Here is a 9974-nt window from a genome sequence, read left to right as displayed (position 1 = left end):
TTCCTGTTATCCCTGGCTGGTTTGGCTTCAGTCGATTTTGGATTAAGGAGCAGATGGATTGGCAGCGATTCTCTCCACCGGTCCTGATGAGAGGAGAGTAATCTTCAGGTTACAGGGCAGATGCCAGATTATCTCTCACTGCACACAAGCAAGGTTTTATATCAGACTGGGTGGATTACTGGATGCCCCCCCATTCAGTCCCTGGAATAGAAAAAATGAAATTTAAATAACAAATTTATGTACAAATAGGAGATTTAAAAAAAATAATAAGTAATTAGATGTACACCAACAGCTATTCCAAAACCCCTAACAGAATCAGCATTGTGTTCAGTGTTTGTTGAGTTTGTTTGGACTCCTGCTTGTTATTGTGACCTTTAAAAAAAATAATAAAACCAAGGACTCCCTGAGCCAGCACTGTCACAGCCTTGCTCTTTTCAAACAAATTTCACATCACATCAGAATTGGCATTTTGTTTTATCACAGCGTTTGTCTCTCAAATCTCTCAAAGCAGCCAAGTGATCGGAGAAAACCTGCCAACAGACAACAGGGACCTCTGACAAACAGCCTATAGACAAACTTAATTAACTCTGAAAATGACCACCCAGCCTCTCCAGCAGGAGTCTTTGGGCAACAATCCTAGACCCCACAGTCGCCTGAATACTGAGCAGCAGAGCCGTCATTAAATACCACACATGTGAATCTGGCAGGATTATTGAGAGATTTTTTTTTATATAAAAGCACCAAAAAATGAAACACAACCAAAACTACATTTAGAAAATTTATTTCAACATAAAAATGATAATGTTCCACAGTTTTATGTACGAACACAGTTTTAAAAGTACAAAGGGAGGAGTCAAAGGGGGTTCTCACAGGATCTGCCTCCAAGGACAGGTGATTGTACCTCACAGTCCGAAGTCCTTACTGAGCACCGTGACCCAGTGAGCTAAAATCTAAAACTAGCATTATCATAATATAAAGACAATAATAATGAACAACATCCAAAGTGTTTATTTTTTTCCCCATCCACTCTCTCATCACACTGTGAACCACTTGAGTCACTTGCAGATTTCCCCTCTTTCTCTCCTCAGAGTTCGGTATTAAGTGCATGTTCAGTACATCCATTAAGATGTGCATGACTATGTTGAGCACAGCAATCAGCATTAAGCTGTTGTGGTGGCATAGTGAAGCAGCACAGCCTGGTGGATAGAAGGAGAAATGCAGGGTGGCAACGTGGAAAAAGAAGATGAGAAAAGGAAAATCAGAGAATGGGTGTTGGAATAGAAGGTTGAACTGCTTGATTGAAGTTACAGTACAGTCACTAACATGTTAAACACCTCCTTTCAAAAACAATAAAGAAAATTCAAGTAAACAGGATCATAGGAGTTACTTATCACAGGCATGGTGTGTTGAAGAGAGTGTGGGCCTCTGTGGGAAGAGAGAGAATAATATTGACCTTGATGATCAGGTACCAAAATAATACATCATTTTGAGAGTGAACATTCATGAGAAGGGTGTAAGTGATGGCTCTGTAAAAGCCTGTTGCAGGGACCAGACAGACAAAAAGGTAGTTCATAGCACTGGACAGCTGGAGGTGGTGTAAACATTAAAAATTACAGTGAATGTTTTGTTCTGTGAAAAAGGCAATGATTAAATTAAAAAAAAAGAATAGGTACACTATGTTTTTAAAAAGATATGATAGGACACAAAGGAAGCTTCAAAACTTTTTTTTTTAAATACAAGAGCTTAACGGCACTATTGTACTCCTGACTATACACCGATGTGCAGCTGATATTAAGTTAAAACAATACAAAGCACAATAAAGCTAGTTGAATATCATCTTTTCCCACAGCAGTCATTAAGCCAAAAGCCCCTGAAGAGAAGTTCATACACAGCCCTTGAGTGTTAAAATACAAACACTTTCTGAGTCAGAAAAATATATAACACCCACATTCCTGTGTTGAAAAATAGATATTTTGGCCAGAGGGTCGGAGTTCAGTGAGGGACGTCTCTTCGGTGTGTGTGCATGGTAACAGTAGCTGCCTTGACTCTGTGACTGTGCTTCTGTGTAACGTGTAACACACACTGGCTTGTTTGCTTGTGTGTACATGCAGTGCCGTCTTTTCACATGTTCACAAAGAAACAGTTTCACTGGTGTGTGCAATGTCCCGATGCATGTCCAACACAATATATTCTTTTTTTGGACGACAATTTCTCAGTCAGAAGAATGACCTCTTTGCTTTTCTCACTGGGTGTCTCAGTACTTTTGGATTGTCAGAACAGGTGAGGGGGGATGCAGGTGAGGTGGAATTAGAGGATTGTGACATAGGAGGACTGGCTGAGGTTTAATACTTTCTATACACGCTCTCTGAATTCTACATATTTAAAGCTTGTATTCCATTTCGCCCACCTTTTCCTGCAATCCTTAAGGTAAAAAGTGGAAGATACCATTATTTGTGTTCCCCATCAGAACACGTCACTGTTGCACCCATTCGCATAGTCATCCCGCCGCACCCATATGACATGGTCCTTGTTTGCAGCCCCTTCCACTGCACACTGCTTCAAGGGGGCGACCTTTAGAGTTGTGGCTGCGCAATGGGAGAGGGAGACGCCACAGGACTTTAAGGAGTCTACTGAGCCTGAATCATCCCCACATTTTATTTGATCATCCTCCTCCCTCTGTGTCACACTCTTCATGACCTTACCTGCAGTCTCCACTCGTCCATTTAGGTTGATCTCTTCACCCTGTATGTGCAGTCTTGCCATTTGACCCTCTACGGCGTCTGGTTCTGCTGATGTGGCGCGCACAGACTTGCAGTACTCATCATCATCACTTAGAATGTCTGTCTCTTTCACCTCCCCCATATCGATGCCATCACACTGGTCTTCGTAACAACCTAGGTTGAACTGCTCTTCCACCCACCGGTCTGTGTCTTCTCCCTGAGGTTTGTGGGATTGAAGGGGAGCATGCGGCGAGAGAGCTGAGTTGGAGGAAGTATAGGAGGAAGGATGAGAAGTGTTGCAATCATTGCTGTTGTTGTTGTTGCCATGGAAAACTAGGTCGGTGTCGATGGTGATGCGGTTTCTAACCAGCTTCCTGCGGGTCAGCGTTTGTGATGGAGCTGAGGCTAAATAGCAAAGATAAAGATAAGGGGTGCCATATATAAAAACATTTGTTGCTTTAAATCTGCATTAAAATTCCTGTATGCAAGAAGTTATTCTCAGGCTTTATCACCTGCTCTGTTCATGGTGGGCCGGGCCCCTTTGAGGGCGCAGAGCCGCTTGCCACCAAATGGGACATACTGCTGGTTGAGTGGCAGAGACTCTGTCTTAAGAAGTTGCCGGCGCTGCTTCTCCCTCAGGGTGGAGTGGACTGCTTTCAGAAAGTCCTTCTTACTGTCTGGTGAACTGCAAACACAGGAAAAAAAACACAATTTAAAATATTATCCCATTGATGTTGTTGTTTGGTGTCTTCTAGTCCACATATTTTAAATACCTGCAGCACAGCTGGAAGGTCCTTTCTGGTCTACCTTCAGATTCAGACCTAGTGTGGACTATTTCACAAACAGCTGTGCCCTCAGAGTCTAAAAGAAGGAGAGGGGAGAGACATGATCAATATTTGTAAACAGTATTAAGTTAATTTCTGTTATTAATTTATTAAAGGCTATTAGGCAGATAATGTGCAAGAATTGTCATTCAAGACAGACTGAATGTGAGGAAACTTTAATGCTCTAAACAAGTGTTTATCTGGTGTGTGAACACAGGTTATTCATTTTCTGTGTGAGAAGAAGAAGCAGTAGGATTGAAGAGTGTTTGAAGCTACTGTGAAAAAATATTGATTCTGGAACAACCCTGAACCCCCATTTGAGACTCCCTCATAGACAATGACATGATCCACTCTATGACCTCCATATAAAATGCAGAAGAAACAAACATTTAAACAATGTAATTGGCACTCAAGGCCATGTATACAAAGTTTAGACAAAACAAGTGATGCTGCTTCATTGTGTGGTGCGTGGCCCTTATGTGAAGGCCACATCAGCCTTTACAGCAACAGAGTTTCAGAGGCACCAAATCAAACAAGTGCTGAACGCATGCTGAACTTGTTGCATGTAACCACATTAAGATAAACATACTTGCAAGGGCACGGACTTGCAGGGAGTCTGTTGCGATCATGTGACGGAAACGGAAAGGATCTTTTTCTTCACTCACAGATGCCCGATGAGATCCACCCTGAAAGGCAAAATAATACACAACCACTGCAATACTCTAACACGACAGCAGAGGGCACCAGAGTGCTGAGATAGAAGTGGAGAAAAAAGAAAAAACAAAGCCCCAGCAAAGAGAAAGTCCTTAAACAGTGTGTCTCAAACTGGGATTAATCAACAGAAAAAAAGGAAGTACTCACGATTTTTTTCCGGTGCTTGGAGCAATCTTTGTACACAAACACGACGGCTGTTTTAAACACTAAATGAGGACAAAAAATGGAAAGGCAGAGAAGAATAAAGGACATCACTAAGAGAATCTGCATTCAATTATTGCATTCTATTCATTCATTTTCCCATTTACAACAGTCACAGCTCAATGCAAGGTGTCAGTGGATACAACAGTTACAGCCTTTGAGAAAAACACAGCCCCTCCAACTACTGACAGACTGTATCAGCACAACAAAAGATGAAAATGGGCTGAAGTCACGGCATCGCGAGCGCAAGCAACCACTTCTCCTTACTGTCACCTTGTCACAGAAGTTGTCACAGCCCCCCATGAAGATATAATATTTATTTGTAAGTGCAGTGAAGTGAAATTTTAAAATACATTTGGGAACATCTGACTGTGTGAGAATTGCATGTCATCTCATTAATATTCTGCAAATGGGAAGAGGTTAAAAAATAATGCAAAGATCCTTTGTGACCCGCACGCCCAACTGGATTTGCTTCTTTGCCACGTGCCCCCCAAGCCAAATTTATTAGACTTATATGCCTGGCCTGCAACTGTTACAATGTCATCAATAAATAGAAAGGCTTAGGCCATGTAAAAATCATCCTTTGATATTTACTCTTAAAAAAACAATTACAAAGCATTGTGAATATTTCAATAGCACCACAAAATCCTTTCAAATATGTAATTTATTTGTATCCTTACCAAAAGCAGCTAATTCAGGGTCCTTTTTGCTCTTGACCAAAGAGGACGGAGGGTTGATCCACACCACAGTGGAATGTAGCAGTAGATCCCCCATTGAGAGGTCAGCCACCTGAGACAGGTTGAAGAAAAATGTGTAATTTAAAACGTGTAGAATAACTTCTGGGACTCCAGATTGACCATGAGTAGTGTGGGCGTTACCTCTTTTTTATCTGCAGTCTGTTCATTGATGAGTTGGTCAAAAACAGCTCCATACTCCTCATGCAGCTTCTGCATCTCATTGATGTGACTCGCAACTTTGTTCATGGCCTTCATCGCAACTGAATGGGACATTAATTCATTATGAAGAGCTTCAACAACAACATCTCACAGTGGTAACAAAAGCTTTACCATCCAGGTGGTAGTGTTCCTCACTGTCAGGGTCAGTGAGTGAGTAGAGCTCCTTTAGCAGCAGTGGGTACTTCAGGACTCTTTGAATGGGTTTGATCAAGTAAGACTCCAGAGTGGACGAGTGTTGCTGTCTGGGGTTTCTCTCAGCCAAGAAAGCCTTGAAATCTGGGTCGGTCTTTGCTGGAGGAGCAGGAAGAGTATTCAATCATGGGCAAGAAAACACACTGCAGAACATGCAGTCATTCATAAGCACATGCAGATAGTAGTGGGAGCTAAACCAATATTTACCTTTAGTCAAGACCTTTGGGACCTTGGTGTGGCTGGCGCAGAAGGCGCTGTAGATCTTAAAGCGGTCGGCATAATAAAGGAATGAACCACCCAGGGAGAACAGCACCTTCTGTGTAAACAGACGAGCATGTCAAACACCATCTAACATCACTTCAACTGTTTTCTATGAGGCAGTAAGAGGAAGTAAGCCAGAAAGAGACTTAATAAAATAAATGATGCACCTTAAACTGCTCCACCCTTTCCAATCTGTCCAGGTCTGGCACCAGTCTGATTCCATCTTCCAGTGTGCGGAGAAACTCCACCTGGAACTCCACCATCTCACCGAGGTTACCGAACAAAATGTCCAGCTACAACACAAACAGACCAATCAGTACTATCTTATGTTACATTTACATCTAGTGTACTTTATTTTATGGTGATACAGATCAGAATTAACGTACCTCATCCTGTGTAAGGAAGCTTTCTTTCTGCAAAGGTGTCAAATAGCGCTCTATTAGGCAGCTGAGATCCTGACAAAGGGAAGAAATGTGAACAAGATCAGTGTGATGCTCAGGGAGTAATAAGGCAGGGCATGCGTGGGTGTCTGTTGATGTGAGCGCTGTTTAATGAAGCACAGATGTTTAAATAATAGAAAGAAGAAAGAAGTCTTAAGATAACACACCATGACACAAAAAGCATGTCAGTGATTATGTTGACAAAACTGGCAGATTTTTTTTCTTAGAATGCTTAAACACAACAGAGAGTCTGTGAACTCACTTTGACGTAAGTCTTTTCAGTCTCCACCAATTCACTGATGACCTTGCGCAGTTTGTCTGCATGGGAGAGCTGTCTCTGGGTGGCGGCGCCTGCTGAGGGCGGAAAAGCTGACACTGGGCTCGGAGAGAGGGATGACGAAGACGACGATGAGGAGGATGACATAGGACACTCCAGGGGATTCATGTCATGGAGACTGCGGCAGAAAGCAGTGACCTGCTCCGTGCTCTGTTCAGAAGAAGACAAATAAACAAAACATCACATATTCTGAAGGGCTTTCAGGGTCATTTTGATGCCGGTTTGTGCAGCTAGGTGAAATATAAAAAGGAAACATCAATATTATCCATGCTCAAATATACATAAAAGCGAATGGGAGAAATGCACTACATATAACACATTCCTGCAAAAACGTGCCATGACAACACCGACCTACCTCCCTAGCATCAAAAATACCAAACATGAGCAGACCTGTCAGACTAAATAGGCCTAATAGATTAAAAAAAGTGAGGATATCTTCCCTTTTTACCTCGCTGGCTGTAGCAAACCTACAAATATAAATTGGTACAGCAACTACTTGTAAAACTACAAAGTCACAGTCCTTGTTCAGCATTGATGAGTAACGGGGGTCAACAACCTCCGGAAAAAAGCTCAGAGGCACCATCCTACATACCGACGCGCACACATTCCACACTGGAACCCACACAAGATCATAAATAGTACAGGATCAAGAGTTTCTGTCCACATCTAGTTGTTTCCCTTCGCGGTCCCAAGGCTGCAAAAGTGAAGAGTACACCAGAGATTGAAAAACAGAGAAGTAGAGGCATAGAGGCGTCACTGAAAGTGAGAGGCTGGATGTGTTAAGACACATCTAAAATGCAATGTGGGTAAAGCAGCAGCATTTCATTTCAATGAGGCATACGGTCAGCTAGTATAATGTGAACATAATAACTCCCGATGATTGAAAATGAAACCATATCTGGGTTCATGCCAAATGTTGATCAATAAGATGGGACTGTTTGACCATCCAGGATTGTGAGGACTGTGAGCCTCAGATCTTTTATTAACTCTTTTTAACCAGGACTGAAAGATAAGAATAAAAGGACAACCTTTAAAAGTGTGGCTCAGCCTGCACAACATATCTTGACTGTAAGGAATTTACACACAAAGACTCACCACAGAACCAATATTTACTTTAGACCGTACAACTACAACTAAACCCAGTACATCATCGCAGTGGAATTTCTTTGCTCATTGATCAGATGATGCAAAATCTGTAACTGCAGAGAACACAAAGCAGGGGAGCAATCCAATTTTCAGCCACCACTTAATTTGATAGGATTACTGCTTCTAATTCAGACCTGCAGTCATCTGTGTGATTCATAGAAAGAGTTTTAGAATCGTACGTCACAAAAATATTCTTCACCTGCATGGAGTGTATATTAATTGTAATCTGTGACAGCACGATGCACCTGCTTGTGTGTTTCTGCACACAGCTGGTCAGCCTGTCTTTGCTGATTCCACGGTTTGTCTCCTGTCAGGCTCCAGCAATGACAAGCATAATTTTCCTCTGTGGTATTCAAACCAGTTTCACAAGACTGCCACATCCACACACACACGACAAAGATGCCGATACTGAAGTGTAATGACTTCCTTCGGTGACAAACAAACTAAAGTATGTGAGGACGATCTTTTCTCACAACCAAGTTGTTCTCTCCACATTGAACGCATCACTATGAACTGATCATGTTTGGACATCCAACTTTATCTGCAGAACAGAAAAGAACATCATGTACTACATATGCTACTTTAAAACTTTGTCCACAAACGGGCTGAAAAAACATCAATGTGCAAACAGATACAATGATCCACGCTGTAATAATGCTTCTGTTTTTCTATACACACAAAATTGAGCAATGACACTGTCAATCTTGCCCCTCACAGGCACGGTCGTGCCCTTGACAACCACAGCCAAGTGACAGATGGAGCTGTGACAGAGGCAGATGACAGCAGGAGATAGGGAGAGAAGATGGAATTGGAATGTGACAGCTTAATTGATAAACATACCAACATAAATATTTTGTAGATTGCAAAATAGATTCTTTGACTTAAATGGCTAAATTCTTCTTCGATTGTCTACGTTTCTGAACAGCTGAGCCCAACCTGAACCAACCTGTGTAGTGTGCCAGTATGCAGCACAGCAAAGCATGGAGTACAGGCGCTGAAATCAGATCAGGATCATGAGCAGTTCATGCAAACACCACGTGTGATGATGAAACACCAATATTACATAAATCATTAGAATGGTTTGTTCCACTGCGGATTGAGCATAAGCATACAGTGGCTTAGCACTGCGGGGACAGTACTATGACATAATCACTGACCTTTGTGGGATCACATCACTACACAAGCCACCACAGACACACACAGAGTGCACGGCTCACCAGCTGTAACATATCATAGATGGATTCGGCCGAGGCTTTGGAATTCCTGTTCCTCCTGAAAGCAGACATCCTGGCAGGTCCTACAGATTCCAATAAAGAGTCAGGTGTTCATTTCCTGTCCAGGAATCTTCCATTTCTCTGCATTCTCTCAATGCCAGAAAGCTGCTGCTTTTCCCCTCAAAAATGTATGACTGTGCTGAACATATGGATGGTGCACTTATCCAGCCAAAGTGATCAAAAAGTGAGAAACTAAGTGCCACCTATTCAACACTCGCTCTGTTCTACAAACTACTACCGCTGGGTGAAATCATTACCGCTGCAGCTGAACAAATAGGTCATTACACAGATTGAATAGAACAGATTGCCATGAACAAGCGTGCTCTCATGTCACCTTATCCTACAGTGCCTATCCAATCACTCGCTCTTTCTCAATCCCCGGGCTGCCTCTGCTTGCTCCCCTGTCATCTGCCTGTTCCCGCTCTCTCTTCTCTTCGGTCTCTGTTTTTGTTGCCTCTGAGTCTTCTGTCCAGGTGTTCAAGATCAGCAGCCACAGCAGCAGCAGCAGCAGCGGAGGTGTAGGATATAACATTAAACAAGATCAAACATCACATCCTCAGGAGAAATGGAAGAAGGAGGGAGGAGAAAATGGGAGGTGAGGAAGCAGTGGGTGGCGAGAGCCAAGCACTCCAGCAGGAAAAGACAAGAGACATCTGCCTATCCCTCCCTCCCTCTGTCTCTCTCTCTTTCTCTCTCTTCATCACAGCTTAGAGACACTCATGCCACTTGTCTTAAGACTTATTGAACAAAAATGCAATTATTATTATATCAGTATTAAGTATTTGAGCTTGCATACGACTTAAACCAGCATAAGAAAACATCAGAATGATGGCATGATCATAAGAACACATCTGGCCACAAACCCAGACCTCCTGTCAGTCGAACCAGTCTGATATGACATTCTGACCT

General features: G+C 42.5%; 1 protein-coding gene across 10 annotated transcripts in view; it reads right to left on the bottom strand.

Annotated features, from left to right (window-relative positions):
* Positions 1-765: 765 nt before the first annotated feature.
* tiam1a (TIAM Rac1 associated GEF 1a) overlaps positions 766-9974 on the bottom strand; it is a 42814-nt gene continuing 33605 nt past the window's right edge. For 4 of the 10 annotated variants that reach the window (XM_028421929.1, XM_028421930.1, XM_028421934.1 and 1 more), the window contains 12 exons: positions 6571-6795; positions 6255-6323; positions 6036-6161; positions 5815-5923; positions 5527-5706; positions 5338-5456; positions 5140-5248; positions 4406-4464; positions 4134-4230; positions 3494-3581; positions 3233-3405; positions 2421-3125 (listed from right to left, as the gene is read on the bottom strand). In XM_028421929.1, the coding sequence (XP_028277730.1) occupies positions 2464-3125; positions 3233-3405; positions 3494-3581; positions 4134-4230; positions 4406-4464; positions 5140-5248; positions 5338-5456; positions 5527-5706; positions 5815-5923; positions 6036-6161; positions 6255-6323; positions 6571-6795 (2016 nt within the window). In that variant the 3' untranslated portion in view covers positions 2421-2463. The other 6 variants (XM_028421933.1, XM_028421931.1, XM_028421938.1 and 3 more) reach the window with 6 other exon arrangements.

The sequence above is a fragment of the Parambassis ranga genome, chromosome 14, assembly GCF_900634625.1.
Source record: "Parambassis ranga chromosome 14, fParRan2.1, whole genome shotgun sequence".
Lineage (NCBI taxonomy): Eukaryota > Metazoa > Chordata > Actinopteri > Ambassidae > Parambassis > Parambassis ranga.
The sequence above is the reverse complement of the archived record's forward strand: the minus strand, read 5'-3'. Positions and strand labels throughout refer to the sequence as shown.